Consider the following 23117-nt stretch of genomic DNA (forward strand, 5'->3'; position numbering starts at 1 on the left):
AGATCGAGCAGCATGTACAGCCCAGGCAGTGCAACAGTCTTTAAGGGCCTGGACAGCTTTATGGCTCCCCACCAAGACTGTGTCACCGCTCCCCAGTCAAGGCTGAGTCGGCGGGAGCACTGTAAAAGGATGGTGAGGGAGTACGTAGCCGATCACACGACCGTCCTCCCTGACGCCTCTGCCACCTACAACTACTGGGTGTCGAAGCTGGACACGTGGCCTGAACTAGCGCTGTATGCCCTGGAGGTGCTTGCTTGTCCTGCGGCTAGCGTCTTGTCGGAAAGGGTGTTTAGTGCGGCTGGGGGAATCATCACAGATAAGCGTACCCGCCTGTCAACCGACAGTGCCGACAGCCTAACACTCATCAAGATGAACAAAGCCTGGATTTCCCCAGACTTCTGTTCTCCACCAGCGGACAGCAGCGATACGTAAGCAATACGTAGGCTGCACCCGCGGATGGAAGCTACGTTCTCTCTCACCATCCAAAACGGGGACATTTCTGCTTCATCAATCTGTGTCTAATATTCCTCCTCCTGCTCCTCCTCCTGAAACCTCACGTAATCACGCTGAACGGGCAATTTTTCTTAGGGCCACAAGGCTCACTCATCTAATTTTTCTAAACAATTTTTATATGTTTCAATGCTCTTAAAAGCGTTGAAACTTTAACTTGAACCAATTTTTCGTTAAACTGGGCTGCCTCCAGGCCTAGTTACCACTTAAGCCACATTAACCAAAGCGATTAATGGGTTTCACCTGCCATCTTGGTTGGGCATGGCCAATTTTTACTGAGGTACATTAGTACTGTTGGTACACCAATGTTTTGGGGCCCTCACCTACTGTGTAATCATAGCAATTTGTATGTTCTTCGCCTGCACTCATGGTACACAAGTGTGTGTGGGGTTGGCCTACACTTTAGCTACATAAATGTAACTTGGGCCTTGGCTATACTGCAGCTACTGAAATGGAACTAAGACTGCGCTCCCACTATACTGCTGCTTTGGAATTGTTCCTGGGGCCTGTGTAGGCTGCTACAATGACTTAAATGGAACTAAGACTATGCTCCTCCTATACTGCTGCTTCGGAATTGTTACTGGGGCCTGTGTAGGCTGCTACTATTACTGAAGTGGAACGAAGACTGTGCTCCCCCTATAATGCTGCTAGTGATATGTTAGTGGGGCCTGTCGCTAATGCTACGGCTGAAATGTTACTAATTCTGGGCTCTGCCTATACCGCTGCTAATGGTATGTCTCTGGGGTGTGGAAACAGAGGCTTCCCAAAGACATGATGGCGGCGAGGCCATTTCCCACCAACGCTGTTACTGTTAAGGTGCATATAACCACGGACACGTGGAGAGGACACGTAGTGCCTCCAAAACATCCCCCGCCACGGCCCACTTAATCCTGGCCACATTCCGAAAACCAACAAAATAAAACCGTGCTACTAGGTCCGCAGTCACCACCACATTACCACCAACGCGGTTACTGTTAAGGTACATATTACCAGTCTGACTGGGACATGCAGTGTTGGCCGGAGCCCACCTGCATTAAGCACGACATTACTACCTCAGCTGTGTTGGGCAATGCAATGGGATATTTTTGTGTATCGCCGGTGGGTTCTAGGGAGCCACCCATGCTGTCGGTCGACAGGGACTTCACAATAAGGAGTTGTACCTGCCTGTGTCTATGAATTTAAAAGCCCGGTCTGACTGGGGCATGCAGAGACACCTTGACAGAATGAATAGTGTGTGGCACATAGGTTCCCCATTGCTATGCCCACATGTGCAGCTCCTGATGGCGGTCGCACAGGATTCTATTTCTCATTGCTTCTGTACAGCATTGTGGGCTATCGCCCCGCCCCTTTTAAAGAGGGTCGCTGCCTAGCCGTGCCAACCCTCTGCAGTGTGTGCCTGCAGTTCCTCGTCATGGCAGACGCACTTCTAAATAGAAATTAGGGTGGTGTGGCATGAGGGCAGCTGAAGGCTGCGCAGGGACACTTTGGTGTGCGCTGTGGGGCGGAGGGGGGGGGGGGGGGGGGGTTGGGCAGCATGTAACCCAGGAGAAGTGGCAGCGGAGTGTCATGCAGGCAGTGATTGTGCTTTGTTGGAGGTAGTGTGGTGCTTAGCAAAGGTATGCCATGCTAATGAGGGCTTTTCAGAAGTAAAAGTTTTTGGGAGGGGGGGGGGGCACTCTTGCCGCTATTGTGGCTTAATAGTGGGACCTGTGAACTTGAGATGCAGCCCAACATGTAGCCCCTCGCCTGCCCTATCCGTTGCTGTGTCGTTCCCATCACTTTCTTGAATTGCCCAGATTTTCACACAAGGAAACCTTAGCGAGCATCGGCGAAATACAAAAATGCTCGGGTCGCCCATTGACTTCAATGGGGTTCGTTACTCGAAATGAACCCTCGAGCATCGCGAAAAGTTCGTCCCGAGTAACGAGCACCCGAGCATTTTGGTGCTCGCTCATCTCTAATCATTATCTTTTCTGATGTTACACATGAACCATGCTGGGCAAGGTCAACCACCATTACCACATTTATTAGGGTTGTAAGGGATCTTGCAGAAGCAAATCCTTCCTCATTAGTCAGTTTCAGACTGCAGTTTATTGGGGACACCAAGGGAAATTATTGTATCTCATAACAATTGGACCACATTTATTACAGCAGCAGAACAGGAGTACAACGGCTAGATCTAGTGATGGAAGTACGCTTGTAATATACAAGTCTGTTACACAAGAATGTGGAGAGTAAACTAACAGATATACAGTTACAGCGCCTCCTGTGGTTTCCTTTATATATAAACAAAATAGGTTTAAAGAAATAAAGACCAATTTTACACGGGCGGATAACGGATTCAGATGACCACATCCAGCTAGAATCTGAATCATTGTCTGTCGCTGCTTGCATTGCCACTGAACGATGAATGAGAATTTGTTGGCGATCACCTTGCGCTGCCAGCAGAGGCTGCAGAAGCCAAGCGGTGTGTCCCTGCTTGTCTTCTGCATACAGCTGTTCCCCAGCTCCAGTGCCCGGCTGTTCTACAGCTGAGCGCTGTGAGCGGAGGATGCAGAAGACAAGCGAGGTGTCCCCACTTGTCTTCTGCATACAGATGTTTTCTGCACAGAGAGCCCGGCTGTTATACAAACTGATTGAGAGACTCAAGCTCTTGCCACCCAGAACACCACATTCTCCATAGAACACAAGCGAATCCTCATTACCCGGGTACGTTTCTATTTATACTAGGTTTCCACCTTTTGCCAACTTTTAAGAATATCCATTTTGTGTTTTATTAATTCAAAACATACTGTGCCATTTGAGATCCTCAATATCATGTTTTGTAGTTTGATCTTCAAAGTGTCAGGTTATGTTTCCTATATTTTTGTAATTACCTTTTGCTATTCATTTATATAATGCCTACATATTCCATAGCACTAATCATGTATTTTGTGTGACAGTGTCTTCAAAAGAGTGTATCTTCTAAGCAGCAATGGAAGGGACTGTAGAATTTGAGATTCAGCAGATTGGTGAAAGTGATTTCCAAGTCTTGAAACATCTTGGCCAGGGGACCTATGGTCAAGTTCTCATGGCTCGTGAGATGAAAACAGGTAAGCCCACCATCTATAAAATTAATCATATTCATTAAATGATCTAACTCAGAATGGTTACCGTGCTAAATGCTTATTACCTTAAGAAATGTTTAAAGAGTTAGAATGAAAAGCTTAAGACATTCTATGTGATCCATGAGTTGTGTGGTCAATGGGGTTTAAAACAGAGGTAAATGGGGATTCTGAACAGGGTAAATTTCTCTATTACGTAAAATTTGTTTAATAGGGTCTATTATTGCTTTTTAAACAGAGAACACCTTTATGGGAGTTTTTTGGATTAAAAAAAATGTATATACCTAATTATTACATTCGGAATTAATTGAGGGGTCATCTGTTCAGCATCTTTACTTATTGGCCATAGATTAGAACATTGACAAAAGATAGACAATAGGTAATCAGTGAGATCTCAGCATTAGCATACTTTGTGATGAACTTACTTCCAAGGAACCCTTCTCACAAATATTTTCCAAAACTGAGAAACTCTTTAAGACGATTAATTAAAATGTATTCATCAATTCCTGCATTGCATTTGAGGTTTTTTTAATGTTAGCATTTATATCTAACCAGGAGACACTGTTGCCCTGAAATTGATGAAGGACTGAGCAAAGTTGGAAGCTTTTATCCATGAATTACACGTGTCCACCTGTTTGTCATGTTTCGAAGGCATCATATTCACTTACCTCTCCTTTAGGGATTCCATGGACCATTATATTCTGACCCAGGAATTGGCTCCCGGAGGATCCCTCCATTCTCTAATTCAGGATGATTTAAGTATTTCAATATCAAATTGTCAAGTAATGAATAAAATTTGGATATTAAGCCATACAGGAAATGTATTTTTGATAAATATTCTGAAAGAACATGCACAAGGAGGTTTCAAATGTGCTAGATTTGCTTAAATACTCCAGATCTGATACATTTATAGACTATTTTAAATTCAAGTAGAGCACATTTCTAACGGTGTCCCTTTCTTTTCTAGGTCGGAATCCCAGAAGTGATGGTAAAGCGTTGCGCATTGCAGTTGATCGGAGCTCTGGAGTACATGCACAGCAGGGGTCTGGTGCATAGAGATGTGAAGCCAGACAAGGTTTTACTAATGGACAATGAATGTAACCACATCAAACTGAGTGACTTTGGTCTGACTCAGGGCATTGGCAGTTTGGTTCCATCCATGGCACCAATTATACCTTACATGGCTCCCGAGCTTTGTGAATTAAAACCCAGGGACAGCATAATCCTGGATCCCAGTGTGGACATATGGGCCCTTGGTGTGCTTCTCTACACAGTTTTCACTGGGTATCTTCCATGGGAAAGAGCTATGCACAACGATGAACTATTTCAGAGATTTGTCCACTGGCAAAGAGATCTAGACTGCATTCCTCCTCCAAGCAACTGGACCGAATTCAACCAGAATGCTCTATATGTTTTCCACATTCTGCTCTCCCAAGATCCCAGGACCAGGACACTTTCAACTGCTCTTCTAAGTCATATTGACCTTCCTTGGGGAGTAGAAGAAATTTTAGAAATGGTTATTCAAGAGGAGGATGTTGAGATGGGTCATTATGTCAATGAAGTGATCATCATTGAAGAAGAGGAGCATTACATTGTGGTGGAAAACCATGGGGATATTGAATGCATCATTGTGGCAGATACCACTGATGAATCTCTATCCAGCTCCACCGAGTCTACATTGCTCCATTGGCCTAATGACACCAACCTTTGCTTGGGATCTGAGGTGGAAATAATTTAGATCAGAGTTGGTGACAACTCTCTGGAATAGCATACCATCACTACATACATAGTATAATTACCCTAATAAAACGCAATTTATTAAATGTCTACTTTGAACATTTTGTGGAGTAAACTATCTGAAAATATAAAATTGGTTATCCAATTTTGCCTTTAGCAGAACAAAATATTCATATTTTAATTGTATCTATACAATCCAATTATAACTGGGGTGCATATCAGGAGAACATCGTTCTACCACTAGTCAGTCCAAACATGGAATATTGTTTTTAGGTTTAGGTACTGATGCACAGAAAGTCATATCTGAGCTCAAGCTGGGGCAACTAAAGTAAAAGTTAGAATGGGTGGACTACAGTACCCAGAGAGGGTATCAATGTGAGCGTCATTTAGTAAATATATCAGGGTTTACTATAGAGCTCTCCCATCCTCATTTTTTATGTAGCACCGCATAAAATGGTGGTTCTTTATGCAAGAGCAATGGAACTCTCTGCCCAAGGAAGCATTCAGTGGTGAGGTTATGTCCTCTATCAGCTTTAAAGCACTACAATCAGAACTGGCACCAGACAATGCTCACACGGGGCAAACCGTCCCATGTAGAACACTAAAACCAAACACCAATCACAAGCAAAGTGGGGAGGGGGGAATCTAGCCCTATCAGGTACAAGAGGGAAAACCTCAAACAAGGTGATCACCACAATAAGAGCAGCCCCACATCCCTAGCCTGCACTGTCCCAAGGTGGAAACAGGAAGTGCCTATAGATGAAAATAAGATTGCTCCATTCACACTAAATGTACAATTATCTGTTTACATGGGCCGATCATTTGATTTTTATGCCACAGAAACTGGACAAATGAATTATTATTCACTGATGGTATTTACACTGAATACCATTATAGTTTAGGCTCCTGCAATCCAGCTAGAATCTGAATGCACCGTTTTAGAGTGAGAAGTCCATGGGCGATTTTTCACTGCGTTTCCAGCAGCAATATTCCAGCCGCAGGAAATGGAAAGAACGCCTTCCATAGACTTACTATGGAAAGCACAGCCCCTCTATCCATAAGAGGAGAATCATAGCGTTTCTCCGCTCGCAGGATTTAAATCACAGCATGCTGCGATTCTCCGCGGTGAGCCTGTCAGATAGGCTCAACGCAGAGAGCTGTCAACTCCCCCCTGCACCCCGGCGGCGGCTCCTGTGGTGGAGATCTGCTGCGGGATATCGCTACGCCCGTGGACAGGAGGCCTAAGGGTCCTTTTACACTGAACACCTGGTACATTCATGAATTACACATCCTTCATATTGGGAACTAAAATGCTGTATTTCACCTATGGAGACAGTGGGAAGACGTTTAGAAGCAAATGTTCAATTTCTGTACAGATTGCAGTTGTGATCATTTTATCATCACTGAGGACCTTGTAACAGAAAGCTTACAGAAATAAATTAATACCGGTTTATTCAAATGCCCGAGTCCTGCTTAGGAATGGGGCTTAAGATAAAGACAAAATAGCCTTTGATAATCCCAATTATCGTTTGAACGAGCTAGTGATGTCACCGCTAGCTCGATCGCCCTTGTCCAGCCCATTTAGACAGGCAGATACATCATTGGCTCATTCAAATAAGAATCATTCAGTCTTTCACCTTCACTGTATAAGCGAATGAGAGGCACTGAACAAGTTAATGATTGACTATTCGTTCATGTTGTGCAGGGATAACAATCATTCAGTCATTGCTTGCATTAAAAACAGAATGATAAGCGCTGACGTTTGCTTGTTTAAACGTTTTTGATTATCGTTTCTTTAAAAATCATCTGCAGATGTAATTGTCTAAGACTCAGAGATAAGACCATACAGGGGAGACCATGTATAATGCCAAGCTGAAGAGCAGAATTGTTTTCTCATGAGTTACTATAGTCTTCTAGAACAAGAGGCACTTTAGTCTGGTGTAACCCACAACTCAAACAGATTAAGGATATCCATGCATGACACAACAAAACCCATAGTGCGCACTGGGGAATACTTTTCACCTATAGTGGCACTTGCTGCTAAAATTCTCCAGATTATAGCCGTGATACGTTTATCCTTGAGGATCCTTGCAACAAAAAAAAGAAAAAAAAATTGTCGAAAGTGGAGAACAGCTTTAAAAAAAATTTCAATAGACTTGGATTTCTATTTTAAACTTCCAAAGAAAGAATATTGAAAATTCTGCTAAAATGGGGATTTGTAGGAGTTGATGATGTACCGGTCCTGCTCAGGAATGGGCTTGGACTTCAAGCCAATGAAGAATCATTTGCAAATGTAAATATGTCCGTCATCCAGAGATAAGATCCACCCAGACATTATACAATGCTCAGCTGGGTTATTGACTGCTGGTATTAAGGTGCTAATTTAGGTGGCTTTAATTGTGGGGCAGTATACAGTAACTATTGTTTTCTTAGTATACATAATTTATAATCCTTTTGAGGAGTTGTGTGAAATGCCTGGGAGGCAGAGACTATTGATTGTACAGAATGTTGCGCCCCTAACTAACTAGTTTAGTCTCCAGCCTACCATCAAGGTTTTCTATAGCACATTTATGTTTGTAGGATCCAGACTCGGGCGGTGATTATATATTTATTCGCTTCTGTTCTTGAGTCCTTTAAATTAACTAAAAAGGAATAAAGTTGTTTTAGGAATCCCCTCAGTGAAGGATCCTTGAATTGCATTGGATTCCTTTGCATCAGTGTTATTGTTGATCTAACTGGGACTACATCTCTGACTCGAGCCATGGAGAGATCCTGTACAAGCAGCTTATGTTACACCTGAACTATGCTGGGCAAGGTCAATGACCATTACCAAATGTAGTAGGCTTGTAAGGGGTCTTGCAGAACACGAGTATAACGGCTAGTTTTAGTGACGGCAGCATGCTTGTAATATACAAATACTAGTCTGTTACACAAGAACGCAGATAGCAAACTAACAGTTACAGCGCCTCCTGTTCCCTTTATACAGAAAAACGAAATAGTAAGCAGATAAAAGTAAAACCGCTTTTACACGGGCAGATAAATCAGATTCCCACATCCAGCTAGAATCTGATTGGCATTCAGTCACTGCATGCATTTCCACTGAATGATAAATGAGATTTTGTTCGCTCCTCGTATGTCAGAGTTTCTGCATGCAGCATATTGAATGACTGATCGGTCATGTAAATAATCTTTCACTTATGAGCTGCCTGCTTACTGTGAATGACTCCAGTCAGCAATTCTCGGTCCTGTGTTAATGCACAGGAATGGTGTGCGCTGGGACGGCCTGTTGGGCATCGGCAACTGACAGATTGCCCCATGTAAAAGGAAGCCTAACATCTAGTATACTAAAGAAAAATATTGAAAACTTACATAAAAAAACTTTAAAAAAGTTGAATGCACTAGAGAGACACATTTGCGTTTATTGGCATTTTCTATTGGGCAAATACAGATCTGCATTTACCCTGCAGAAAGCAACAATGCCAGCAAATGCAGATAACTTAGCAACCGCCTTTCATCAGAAACAAGTATTCCGGACGTGTAACACGCTCGTCTGACAGCGGTCTTAAGGAAGCTCGGTGTAGGGAAAATTACTTTTTTGCCAAAGTGTTTGCAATCTTTACCCAGTTGAGTAGCTATAGGGGAGGAAGAGGTTGCTAATTAGACCCAACTAGGGTAGGGTAAAATGCAAAGCACAATGGAAAATTTACTGAAATTCATGAAAATGGGATGGGAGCAGTAACTAAAGGGTTAATCTTTTTTGCTTTGACCCTCTTACTTCCCCCAACTCAAATCTTAGTGCTAAAAGAGGTCTTACTACTTTTCTGAATAAACTTTCAGCTGCCTTATTATTCCCTTCTCCCCGCCTAGCCTTGTGCTCACAGGATCTCATTATGACAATGGCCAGCTGTTTACAGCTCATTATCCTATCTGTGCGGGATGTTGTGGCCCCATCATGTTACAATTACTTATATTAGCTACACAGTTATGGGTGGAACAAAATGGGAACAGTTGCCTTAAGGCCCAAGACTAGTTGGCATAAACATTTTCTTAGTCACACTTCTCCTTGAATGGGTCTCCCAACAATAGACCTTGATGGCTTTATCCTTTTTTAAACACTCTAAATGTCTGATGGGTGCGATTCCTGGCCATCACATTGAGGGTTCATCTAGACATCAGTATTTGCAAGCCCCCCCCTCCCCAAAAAATAAAAAAATTGCAATGATTGTAGAATAATTGATTACAACTGTAAATTGTTTTTTTGCAAAAAGCTGAAAGTTTGTAAAATGAACCCAAGTTACCCAACATAACAGAAGTGGTCTCTCCAGATTCACTACAAAATGCCACTTTTAATGATTACTGCAGTCTCAGATTTAACCCCTTCACTACAAGAGTCTTTTGTAATTAATAAAGCACCTTTCGCTGTTCTGACCTGCCGCAAACACAAAGCATAACTGGACCCCGACTTATGACAGCGTTTCTAAGGAATCCTAGCCCATTTCTCTTGAACAATGGCCTCTAGTTTACGAATATTCCTTGGGTTGTGCGCTGTAACCACCTTTTCATCCCAAAGATTTTCTATGGGGCTCAAGTTAGACGTTTGATGGCAACTCAAGCATCTTCTGGGACTACTACTGAAACCAAGCCTTGGTCTTTGCTGTTTGCTTCAGATCATTGTTCTGTTGGTAGATTCAATGATGCCCATGCTTCAGCTTCCTTACAGAAAGCATGACCATTTTCTCATCTGATCTCCACATACATGACTGAAGCCATCTTGTGCTCCAAAAGGTTGCAATTTTTCAGTGACAGGAAGCAAAGCAGATGCAGTCCATCACTGAGCCACCGCCATTCCTCACTGTCGGTAGGGTGGTTTTTTCTTTTTTTCCAGTATATGCTTCATTCTTCCTGCTCCAGACACACCTCTGATGGGCCTGGAATGTCAGTTTTGTTTCTTAGTTCATGTAACTAAAAACACAAAACCTAAAAAAGGATTCTGTTCTATATCGTGAAAAACAAAAAACTGGAACTTTCTGGCCCTACAGATCAGCGGGTCTGGAGGAGGAAGAATGAAGCATACACTGAAAAGATTGTCCTGCCTACAAGGCTGGGCTTCAGAAGCAACTCTAGAAGATTGAGTGGCTGTCCGTCACCTGACTTGAACTCCATAAAAAATATTTTTGGCTGAGTTGAAGGCGGCAGTTGCAGCATGCAAACCAAGATTTTTACTGGCTTTTTGGCCATTTCCTACGAGGAAGGTTCTAAGATTCCTCAAGAATGCAGTTAGAGGCTGGTGTCATAAGAGCAAAAGGTTCTCCCAAAACAAGACACGTCATGAAGGTGTGAAATATCTCTGAAATTAAAAGTCCTTTTTTGTGAATTCAGAGAAATCCCCTGTCATAAGTCGTGTTCAGCTATTCAACTTGTTCTTATTTGGTTCATTTGTACAAACTTATGAAAGTTTGTATATTTGGCAAACAAACCGAACTTGCAATGGGGGAGGGGGGGGGGTGGGGGGGGTGAATAATGTTGATTACATACAAATTTTGATATATAACTACATCTGCAATGGAAACCCCTTTTATAATAGTGGGTGGGGATTGGAAGGATTAAATGAACAGGTCTGTCAGTTGATCAGTTTGTGAACATAAGTGATTGCTGATCAGCCCTACTTGTCCCCATGTGAAGATGTACTGCCAGCCTATGGGGGATGATCGATCGCAGTTATGGTCATTCATCCCTATAAGCTGATTTTTAGCCTATGTCAAGGAAAATCAAACAAGCGCCTATCAAAATGCATAGGATTCAGTGATCGTTGTGTTTGGCTAGTTCTTAGCAAGTCTAAAAGGACGTTTTGGAGATACAGCGAACAATTTAAAAGAATCATATCAAAATTAACTACTCATTTATAATAGTCATTTAATATTCTGAGATTCCTTGCAGATATACAATAAAAAACTGCTGCAGGTGTCCCTTTAACAGAACCCAAGTGTGTCCCCCCTCTAGTGGTTTATAAGAGGACACATGATCTTTAATGCTTGATGGCCTCGACCACTCCTCAATGTCCCTGCTAAGGGCTCCCACACACTTGCGTCTTTCTTAATGCTGTGATATCGCTGCGTTTTAACGTGATTGTCAGTGGGACTTTCTAATGTAAAATCGCATCACAAGTTTGTCCTTTCGGTTTTTTGTGCGATTTGTTTTTAACATTAGAAATTCCCATTGATAACCACGTTAAAAACTGCAGCGATATCACAGCTTTAAAATGCTAGTGGGTAAGAGCCCTAAAAAGAAGAATTTCATAAGCCTCCTGGGGAGGGAGACTGATTGTATGTTTATGTTATGGTGGAGAATCCTTGATCTGAGCAGCTTTTCCTTAAAAAGTCTACAGTGTCTACTCTGCATTTGCAGATCAATTTCATCTTTTGTCCTATCAGCCATTTCATGCTGAAAAATGCTGCTTTTACACTATTTATCTCCATGATTTTATCCCTAGTTCTAAGAACCTCCAGATACACAGTGTACATGTATGTGAGATATTAGCGGGCAGACCAAAATATGTCCAGACCCTGTAGACCATCTTGGAGGTAATGCTGTTTAGAACGTTGAGTGGTGAACCGATGTGTACAATGTGAAAGTGACAGCCAATCATGGCATGGGGCTGTAATGTCGCATTCATAGGCCAAGCGTATGTAATTTCCCTGTGGATGTAATGTTACTATCTGGCACTGTACGCCTCAGGACATGTTAGCAGTGATTTTCTTAAGAATGTTTTAACAATCATACACAAGAAAAATAAAAGAGGTCCACAAGCTAGCAGTAGGAATGTGCCCCGCCTTGTGCCAACCCCATTACTTTATCAATATGGGGGAGATTGTAGGGAGAAGAAGCGAGCAAGTGGTGCCAGAGGGCTGGAAATGTAAGAGGGGGAGAACAGAAGTTGGCTTTACATGGGACAAATGTCGGGCTCATAAATGTCCGATAATAACTTATTACTTCTGTGCTTTCACAAAGCAGTGATAGTCATTCGGTGAACGGAGGTAGAGCGCGCCAAAGATCTCTTCTGGCCGCACATTCACTGTGAATGTGTTTACATTGTGTGAAAATTTGCTCAGTCACTTAACTTCAGGTGAGTTGAAACAAAACAAACTACTGATCGATATTTTGCTCAACATCCTGTTTGGTTATCGCATGTAAACATGGGACCCATATTTTCAAATAAAGAACTTACATTTTTAAAATATATTTGAGAAACAATGTGAAGTGGATCAATCAACACATTTTTGTGGAGAGTGTCTCCCTTATATCAATTTCTTGTAAGAGATGAGGTATCGTGTCTTGTGATTCTATGAAGGTAACATTAAGTAATATTTTTGGCCAGCCCACTAATCTCCCGAGGCGTGTGTGGAGTAGGCTCTTCATGGCGTCCATATTTTAAGAAAGGAGGCATGTGATAAGTTTGACCAACTGAGTAGTTCTTCAAAACTTTGTCCTGCCTGTTCTCTACTAGAAGAGTACTATTTTTTACACTGCAAATATAGCCCTTATGACCAAAAAAAAAAAAAAAAGATCTACGCTGGCTCCAGTTTTATCTACTATGGAAACCTGTTCACCTCTAATGCTGTACTCTGCCATCAATAAAAGTAAACCTTGTTCTCATTTTACTGATAAACTAAAATAGGAGTAGAAAGTTGTAGAACTTGTCATCCTTAGAGAGACCAACTCTTTACATGGGCAGGCTGCCAAGCTTGTATAGTAGCAATAATCATTCAAGTAAATGGAGGTGGTGTGGGCCAGGATTGTCCCAACTGGCCAGCCCACCCACCGCTATTCACAGAAAGTAAGTCATTGAAACACGGAGTGATTCCTGTTTACAAGGGCTGATAAACACTTGGTATATCGTTTTGCTAAAAAGAGGACTCCGACAAGAGCGATTTCTTGCTTGGTGCCCTGTGAGAGGCGGCAAGTACACAAGATGATCAATCACCCGAATTCACTGATTCCAGTGAGAATTTGGGCAATTGTTTCATATAAAGTACCCTCAAAAGGGATTGTATCAGAACAAGTTATTCACTATTCACAGCATAAAAAGGTATAAACTTGATCGGTAAAAGTCTCATTGCTGAAACCCTAGCCAATCTCAAGAATAGGGGTCCCATATTCCACACTCTTCTCACTGCAGGGTTTACTGTGTCCCCTGCAAACAATGAGAAGACTGAATGGAAAGCTTGTCGCACAAGCTCCATTTGCTTTCAATAGGGCTGCCAAGTACCCACATTGCACACCCAGTCGGGTACTTCCATCACACCATTGAAATTAACGACGTACTGAACATGCAGCATGTTCAGCCAGTGCTCCATTCAGAGCGATGTCACTGCAGGGGAGAAGCGATCCCTACAGAAATAGTAAATTGGGACATGGGAGGCCCATTCTCCAGATCCACGGGGGTCTCAGAAGCAAGTGCCTCTCCAATCATAGTTATCCCTTATCCTGCATTTAAGGGATAACTTGATATTCTGGTACAACCCCTTTAAGCTTTTTTTACATTAAACTTGAAAACCTTTTTACCAATAGACATGTTATTGGAGGATGGAGTTTCTGGATAAGTTGTTCTCATAGACCCAATACAGTCCAGTAAGACCTTGCATAGAACTGAAAGTTCATTTCTCTTCAGTCACCTGTATGAGCTTTCTTGTAATAGATATGGCATGAGGCACAAACTAAATTAAAGATGATTTTGAAATGGCTATAAAAGAGAAATCCATATACCTTACATAGAAGCAAAATTTGCCCCCACAACTTAGGGTAGAGGGGGGGGGGGGGCGATGGTATGTATAAAGCCACCAAATGTCTTGAATATATTAGCAAATGGCAAACAGATGCCAAGAAAACCTTGACTTCTCCCTAGTATTCCTCCTCACCTAAGCAAGTCATAATATCCAGTCACAACAAAACCTTTCTAAAAAGGTCAACTTGCAGGTGAAATCTTCATTTGCATATGACTAGAGGAGCATTAATTTCCATTGTCTTAGAAAGAGGAGGGACCTCAAGCTCTTGGCCATAAAAGACAGTTGGACCTCTTGGACTACAGTCACTTCTTGAGCACTGGATCTCCTAAAACTCCTCAAGAGTTTACCTTGTGGATTGAGACACTCAAGCTCTTGCCACCCAGAAAACCACATTCTTCATAGAACACAAGCGGATCTTCATTGCCCAGGTATGTTTCTATCCATACTAGGTTTCCAACTTTTGGCCAACTTTTAAAAATATGATTTAACACACACACAAAATGGAAGCCTACTGTTCCATTTAAGATCCTCAATATTATGTTTTGTAGTTTGAGCTTCAAATTGTCATGTTTTATGTTTCTTATATTTTTGTAATTACCTTTGGATGCTCATTTATATAATGCCCATGTATTTTTGTGCGACAGCATCTTCAAAAGAGTATATCTGCTAACCAGCAATGGAAGGGACTGCAGAATTTGAGATTCAGAAGATTGGTGAAAGCGATTTCCAAGTCTTGCAACATCTTGGCCAGGGGACCTATGGTCAAGTTCTCATGGCTCGTGAGATGAAAACAGGTAAGCCCACCATCAAAAATGTTAATCATATACATTTAATAATGCAGCTCAGAATGGTTACCATGCTAAATGCTTATTACCTCAAAAATATTTAAAGAGTTAACATGAAAAGCTTAAGAAAACATTCTATGTGATCCATTAATTGTATGGTCAATGGGGTTCCAAATCACAGTAAATGGGATTCTGAATAGGGTAAATTTTTCTATTCTGTAGCATTTGTCTAATAGGGTATATGATTTCTTTTTAACCAGAGAACACCTTTATGGGAGTTGTCTGGCTTACAAAAAAAATTTATATATACCCCATTATTGAATTTGGATTTAATCGAGGGGTCATCTGTTCAGCATCTTTACTTATTGGCCAGAGATTAGAACATTGACAAAGATTGCCTAGTGTCGATCAGTGGGATCTCAGCATTAGTATAATTAGAAGGGTTCCTTGGAAGAAAGTTCATCACAAAGGTAACTGGGGATACTGAACAAGGGAAATTTTTCTATTATGTAAAATTTGTCTAAGAGGGTATATGATTCCTTTTTAACCAGAGAACACCTTTATAGGAGTATTCTGGCTAAAAAAATATATATATAAAAATCTGTATGTTCCTCATTATCGAATTCTTAATTGAGGGGTCATCTGTTCAGCATTTTTACTTATTGGCCAGAGATTAGAACATTGACAAAGATTGCCTATTGTCGATCAGCAAGATCTCAGCATTAGCATACTTTGTGATGTGCTTTCTTCCAAGGAACCCTTCTAAACATTTTCTTCAACGGAGAAACCTTTTAAGACTATTATTCAAAATTTATTGGCCATTTCCTGCATTGCATTTGTGTGTTTTTTTACATTTTAAGTGTTTGCATTTATATCTAACCAGGAAACATTGTTGCCCTGAAATTGATGAAGAAGGACCGAACAAAGTTGGAAGCTTTCATCGATGAATTACGCGTGTCCACCTATTTATCAGGTTATGAAGGCATCATATTCACTTACCCCTCCTTTAGGGATTCCATGGACCATTATATTCTGACCCAGGAATTGGCTCCCGGAGGATCCCTCCATTCTCTAATTCAGGATGGTGTAAGTATTTCAATATCAAATTGTCAAGTAATAAATGGAATTTGGATATTAAGCCATATTGGAAATGATAATTATTCTGAAAGAACATGCACAATGTTTAATATTTCTAGAGACTTTTATATGTCCTAGCTTTGCTAAAATACTCCAGATCTGATAAATTCATAGACCATTTTCAATTCAAGTAGAGCACATATCTAATGATCTCCCTTGCTTTTCTAGGTCGGAATCCCAGAAGTGATGGTAAAGCGTTGTGCATTGCAGTTGATTGGAGCTCTGGAGTACATGCACAGTAGGGGTCTGGTGCATAGAGATGTGAAACCAGATAACGTCTTACTAATGGACAATGAGTGTCACCACATCAAACTGAGTGACTTTGGTCTGACTCAGGTCGTTGGCAGTCTGGTTCCATCCATGGCACCCATTATACCCTACATGGCTCCAGAGCTCTGTGAAATAAAACCCGGAGAAAGCATAATCTTGGATCCCACTGTTGACATATGGGCCCTTGGTGTGCTTCTATACACAGTTTTCACTGGGTATCTTCCATGGGAAAGAGCTATGCACAACGATGAACTATTCCAGAGATTTGTCCACTGGCAAAGAGATCTAGACTGCGTTCCACCTCCAAGCAACTGGACTGAATTCAACCAGAATGCTCTACATTTTTTCCACATTCTGCTCTCCCAAGATCCCAGGACCAGGACAATTTCAACTGCTCTCCTAAATCATATTGACCTTCCATGGGGAGTAGAGGAAATTGCAGAAATTGTTATTCAAGAGGAGGATGTTGAGATGGTTCATTATGTCAATGAAGTGATCATCATTGAAGAAGAGGAGCATTACATTGTGGTGGAAAACCACGGGGATATTGAATGCATCATTGTGGCAGATACCACTGATGAATCTCTATCCAGCTCCACTGAGTCTACATTGCTCCATTGGCCTAATGACCCCAACCTTTGCTTGGGATCTGAGGTGGAAATAGTTTAGATCAGAGTTGGTGATAACTCTGGAATAGCATACCATCACTACATGCATAATATCATTACCCTAATAAAACGCAATTTATTAAATGACTGCTTTGAACATTTTTCTTTATCTGAAAATATAAAATTTTTTCTGCTAAATTCAAAATTGGATAACCAAAGATTCATATTTTAATTTTATTTATACAATTCAAATATAACTGGGGTGCATATCAGGAGAACATCGTTCTACCACTAGTCAGTCCGAACATGGAATATTGTTTTTAGGTTTAGGTACTGATGCAAAGTCATATCTAAGCTTAAGCTGGGGCAATAAAAGAAAAAACTTGAAGGGGTGGACTATAGTACCCAGAGAGGGCATCAAAGGGAGCGTCATTTAATAAATAGATCACGGCTTACAATAGAGATCTCTCCCATCAGCACTTTTTATGCAGCACTCTAAAGCAATGAGACTCTAGAACTCTGCCTAAGGAAGCAGTCAGTGGTGAGGTTATGTCTGCTATCAGCTTTAAAGCACCACAGTCCGAACTGACGCAAGGCAATGTTCACATGGGGCAAACAGTCCCATGTATGACACTATAACCAATACCAATCACAAGCAAAGTGGGGAGGGGGGAATCTGGCCCTATCAGCTACAAGAGGGAACACCTCTTAAACAGGGTGATCACCCCAATAAGAGCAGCCCCACAACCTTAACCTGGGCTGCCTGTACTGTCCAAGGTAGAAACAGGAAGTGCCTATAGATGAAAATAAGATTGCTCCATCCATTCACACTAAACGTACAATTATCTGTTTACATAGGCCAATCATTTGATTTTTATGCCCACAGAAAGTGGACAAATGAATCATTCACTGATGGCATTTACACTGAATACCATTATAGTTTAGGTTCCTGCAATGCAGCGAGAATGAGAATGATCCACCATTCTAGAGCGAGGAGCTCTCTAAGGCCCCCTCTCTATTGGCGATTTTTCACTGCATTTCCCGAGGTAATAATCCGGTTGTGGGAAATGCAGTGAACGCTTTCCATGGACTTATTATGGAAAGCGCAGCCCCGCTGTCTATGAGCGGAGAATCATAGGGATTCTCTTTTTGTGGGATTTAAATCGCAGCATGCTGCGATTTGCCGTAGTAAGCCCATCTGTCAGGTAGGCTCAGTGCAGAGAGCTGTCAGCTCTTCCCTGCTCCCCAGCGGCGGCGATCTGTCGTGGGATATCGCTAATCGCTGCATCCGTGGACAGGAGGCCTAAGGGTCCTTTTACACTGAATACCTGATACATTCATGAATTACACATCCTTTACATATGGAGACAGTGGGAAGAAGTTCAGCAGCAAATGTTCAATTTCTGTACAGATTACAGTTGTGATCATTTTATCATCACTGAGGACCTTGTAACAGAAAGCTTACAGAAAAGTGTACAGAAATAAATCATCAATATCGGTTTATTCAATGCCCGAGTCCTGCTTAGGAATGGGGCTTAAGATAAAGACAAAATAGCCTTTGATAATCCCAATTATCGTTTGCATGAGCTAGTGATGTCACCGCTAGCTCGATCGCCCTTGTCCAGCCCATTTAGACAGGCAGATACATCATTGGCTCATTCAAACGAGAATTATTCAGTCTTTCAAATTCACTGTATAAGCGAATGAGGGACTGAACAAGCGCTGCTTAAACCGAACGATAAGTGAACAAGTCAATGATTGTTATGTCTGCACAACATGAACGATGAACGAATAGTCAATCAGTCATCGTTTGCATTAAAATGGAATGACTATTTGCTGACTTTCGCTTGTTTGAACATTTTTTTTATAATTCTAATCAGGTCTTCAAAAATCATTTGCAGACATAATTGTCTGACATTCAGAGATAAGACAATACAGGGGAGACCATGTATAATGCCAAGCTGAAGAGCAGAATTGGTCTCTCATGAGTTACTATAGTCTTCTATAACAAGAGGTACTTTAGTCTGGTATGAGCCACAACTCAAACAGATGAATTACATCCATACATGACACAAGTAAACCCATAGTAAGCCCTGGGCACTGGGGAATACTTTTGTTTTCCCTATAGTGGCACCTGCTGCTAGATTTTGCCAGATTACAGCTGTGATTAGTTCATCCTTGAGGATCCTTGCAACAATAAGGATTTTTCCAAAGTGGGCAATGCCTTAAAAAAAAAAAAAAAGTCAATAGACTTGGATTTCTATTTTAAGCTTCCAAAGAAAGAATAAAAATTCTACTATAATGTGGATTTGTAGAAGTGGACAATGTACCGGTCCTGCTCAGTACAATATTTGACTTCAACCCAGAGAAGAATCATTTGGAAATGTAAATATCTGACCCCCAGAGATAAGATCCACCCAGACACTATACAATGCTCAGCTTGATAATGAACTGCTAGTATTAAAGGGGTTGTCCCGCGCCGAAACTTTTTTTTTTCTATAGGCCCCACCCCCCACCCCACCCCCCGTTCGGCGCAGGACACCCCCAAAGGATGTGTTAAAAAAAAAAAAAAATTTATTACTTACCCGAATCCCCGCTCTGCGACGGTCTTCCTTCTTCCTTTACCAAGATGGCCGCTGGGATCTTCACCCACGATGCACCGCGGGTCTTCTCCCATGGTGCACCGTGGGCTCTGTGCGGTCCATTGCAGATTCCAGCATCCTGATTGGCTGGAATCGGCACACGTGACGGGGCGGAGCTACGAGGACCAGCTCTCCGGCACGAACGGCCCCATTCACCAGGAAGAAGACCGCACAGCGCAAGCGCGTCTAAAAAAGCAAGACGACATCAGAATTAGATGGGGGCGCTAGCAACGGAGCAGGTAAGTGAATAACTTCTGTATGGCTCATATTTAATGCACGATGTACATTACAAAGTGCATTAATATGGCCATACAGAAGTGCTGAACCCCACTTGCTGCCGCGAGACAACCCCTTTAAGACTACATAGACCTGATATTAAGGGGCCAAGTGGCTTTAATTTAGAGAACATCCAACTCTTGGGGCAGTATACAGTAGCTATGGTTTTCTTATTAGACATTATAATCCCTTTGAGTTGTGTGAAATGCCTGGGAGGCAGAGACTACTGATCATAGAGATAAGGGGTTAAACATCAGATGAAGTGGAATGGATGATGGGTTTTAAAGACACGCACAGCATTGTGGGGATGAGGTGATCAAGATCTCAAATAGATGGAAATGCGTCTCCATGAGCGCCTAGTAGCCAGGATGTACTGAGCACATTGTATAATAAAGTATGGAAGCTCCCAGAGATCATTATCTTTTCTGATGTTACACCTGAACTATGCTGGGCAAGGTCAACCACCATTACCACATTTATTAGGGTTGTAAGGGATCTTGCAGAAGCAAATCCTTCCTCATTAGTCAGTTTCTGACTGGAGTTTATTGGGGGCACCAAGGGAAATTATTGTATCTCATAACAATTGGACCACATTTATTACAGCAGCAGAACAGGAGTACAACGGCTAGATATAGTGATGGAAGTACGCTTGTAATATACAAGTCTGCTACACAAGAATGTGGAGAGTAAACTAACAGATATACAGTTACAGCGCCTCCTGTGGTTTCCTTTATATATAAACAAAATAGGTTTAAGGAAATAAAGACCAATTTTACACGGGCGGAAAACGGATTCAGATTACCACATCCAGCTGGAATCTGAATGATTGTCAGTCGCTGCATGCATTGCCACTGAACGAGGAATGAGAATTTGCTGGCGATCACCTTGCGCTGCCAGCAGAGGCTGCAGAAGACAAGTGGTGTGTCCCCACTTGTCTTCTGCATACAGCTGTTCCCCCGCTCCAGTGCCCGGCTGTTCTACAGCTGAGCGCTGTGAGCAAAGGCTGCAGAAGACAAGCGGTGTGTCCCTGCTTGTCTTCTGCATACAGCTGTTCCCCCGCTCCAGTGCCCGGCTGTTCTACAGCTGAGCGCTGTGAGCGGAGGATGCAGAAGACAAGCGAGGTGTCACCACTTGTCTTCTGCATACAGATGTTTTCTGCACAGAGAGCCCGGCTGTTATACAAACTGATTGAGAGACTCAAGCTCTTGCCACCCAGAACACCACATTCTCCATAGAACACAAGCGAATCTTCATTACCCAGGTACGTTTCTATTTATACTAGGTTTCCACCTTTTGCCAACTTTTAAGAAAATCCATTTTGTGTTTTATTAATTCAAAGCATACTGTGCCATTTGAGATCCTCAGTATTATATTTTGTAGTTTGATCTTCAAAGTGTCAGGTTATGTTTCTTATATTCTTGTAATTACCTTTTGCTATTCATTTATATAATGCCTACATATTCCATAGCACTAATCATGTATTTTGTGTGACAGGGTCTTCAAAAGAGTACATCTTCTAAGCAGCAATGGAAGGGACTGCAGAATTTGAGATTCAGAAGATTGGTGAAAGTGATTTCCAAGTCTTGAAACATCTTGGCCAGGGAACCTATGGTCAAGTTCTCATGGCTCGTGAGATGAAAACCGGTAAGCCCCGCCATCAAAAATACTAATCATATTTATTGAATGATCTAACTCGGAATGGTTACTGTGCTCGATGCTTATTACCTTAAGAAATGTTTAAAGAGTTAGAATGAAAAGCTTAAGACATTCTATGTACTCCATTAGTTGTATGGTCAATGGGGTTTAAAACAGCGGTAAATGGGGATTCTGAACAAGGGAAATTTCTCTATTACGTAAAATTTGTTTAATAGGGTAAATTATTGCTTTTTTATTATTGCTTTTTAAACAGAGAACACCTTTATGGGAGTTTTTTGGATTAAAAAAAAATGTATATACCTAATTATTACATTCGGAATTAATTGAGGGGTCATCTGTTCAGCATCTTTACTTATTGGCCAAGGATTAGAACATTGACAAAAGATAGACAATAGGTAATCAGTGAGATCTCAGCATTAGCATACTTTGTGATGAACTTTCTTCCAGGGAACCCTTCTCACAAATATTTTCCAAAACTGAGAAACTCTTTAAGACGATTAATTAAAATGTATTCATCAATTCCTGCATTGCATTTGAGGTTTTTTTAATGTTAGCATTTATATCTAACCAGGAGACACTGTTGCCCTGAAATTGATGAAGGACCGAACAAAGTTGGAAGCTTTCATCCATGAATTACACGTGTCCACCAGTTTCTCAAGTTTTGAAGGCATCATATTCACTTACCCCTCCTTTAGGAATTCCGTGGAACATTACATTCTGACCCAGGAATTGGCTCCTGCAGGATCCCTCCATTCTCTAATTCAGGATGATGTAAGTATTTCAATATCAAATTGTCAAGTAATGAATGAAATTTGGATATTAAGCCATATAGGAAATGTATTTTTGATAAATATTCTGAAAGAACATGCACAAGGATGTTTTAGATGTGCTAGATTTGCTTAAATACTCCAGATCTGATACATTTATAGACTATTTTAAATTCAAGTAGAGCACATTTCTAACGGTGTCCCTTTCTTTCCTAGGTCGGAATCCCAGAAGTGATGGTAAAGCGTTGCGCATTGCAGTTGATCGGAGCTCTGGAGTACATGCACAGCAGGGGTCTGGTGCATAGAGATGTGAAGCCAGACAAGGTTTTACTAATGGACAATGAATGTAACAACATCAAACTGAGTGACTTTGGTCTGACTCAGGGCATTGGCCGTTTGGTTCCATCCATGGCACCAATTATACCTTACATGGCTCCTGAGCTTTGTGAATTAAAACCCAGGGACAGCATAATCCTGGATCCCAGTGTGGACATATGGGCCCTTGGTGTGCTTCTCTACACAGTTTTCACTGGGTATCTTCCATGGGAAAGAGCTATGCACAACGATGAACTATTTCAGAGATTTGTCCACTGGCAAAGAGATCTAGACTGCGTTCCTCCTCCAAGCAACTGGACCGAATTCAACCAGAATGCTCTACATTTTTTCCACATTCTGCTCTCCCAAGATCCCAGGACCAGGACACTTTTAACTGCTCTTCTAAGTCATATTGACCTTCCTTGGGGAGTTGAAGAAATTTTAGAAATGGTTATTCAAGAGGAGGATGTTGAGATGGGTCATTATGTCAATGAAGTGATCATCATTGAAGAAGATCATTACATTGT

At 41.7% G+C, this 23117-nt stretch overlaps 3 protein-coding genes and 1 pseudogene across 3 annotated transcripts in view; 3 read left to right on the forward strand and 1 right to left on the reverse strand.

Moving 5' to 3' along the window:
• Positions 1–23117, reverse strand: part of EVA1A (eva-1 homolog A, regulator of programmed cell death) — an 814688-nt gene that overhangs the window by 321949 nt on the left and 469622 nt on the right. The window lies entirely within an intron of this gene.
• LOC136616179 (serine/threonine-protein kinase SBK1-like) lies at positions 3062–5352 on the forward strand (annotated as a pseudogene).
• On the forward strand, positions 14811–16995 carry LOC136616196 (serine/threonine-protein kinase SBK1-like). Its single transcript, XM_066594203.1, has 3 exons — positions 14811–14928; positions 15803–16005; positions 16225–16995. Exons 1-3 carry the CDS (start codon positions 14811–14813, stop codon positions 16993–16995), a joined length of 1092 nt encoding a protein of 363 aa, XP_066450300.1.
• The window catches only part of LOC136616212 (serine/threonine-protein kinase SBK1-like), a 2304-nt gene continuing 142 nt past the window's right edge, over positions 20956–23117 (forward strand). The window contains exons 1-4 of the mRNA XM_066594204.1: positions 20956–20973; positions 21412–21496; positions 22080–22279; positions 22492–23117. The exon at positions 22492–23117 is cut by the window's right edge and continues 142 nt beyond it. Of these exons, the coding sequence (XP_066450301.1) occupies positions 20956–20973; positions 21412–21496; positions 22080–22279; positions 22492–23117 (929 nt within the window). The remainder of the gene's footprint in view (positions 20974–21411; positions 21497–22079; positions 22280–22491) is intronic.

This window comes from Eleutherodactylus coqui, chromosome 1, assembly GCF_035609145.1.
Source record: "Eleutherodactylus coqui strain aEleCoq1 chromosome 1, aEleCoq1.hap1, whole genome shotgun sequence".
Classification (NCBI taxonomy): Eukaryota; Metazoa; Chordata; class Amphibia; order Anura; family Eleutherodactylidae; genus Eleutherodactylus; species Eleutherodactylus coqui.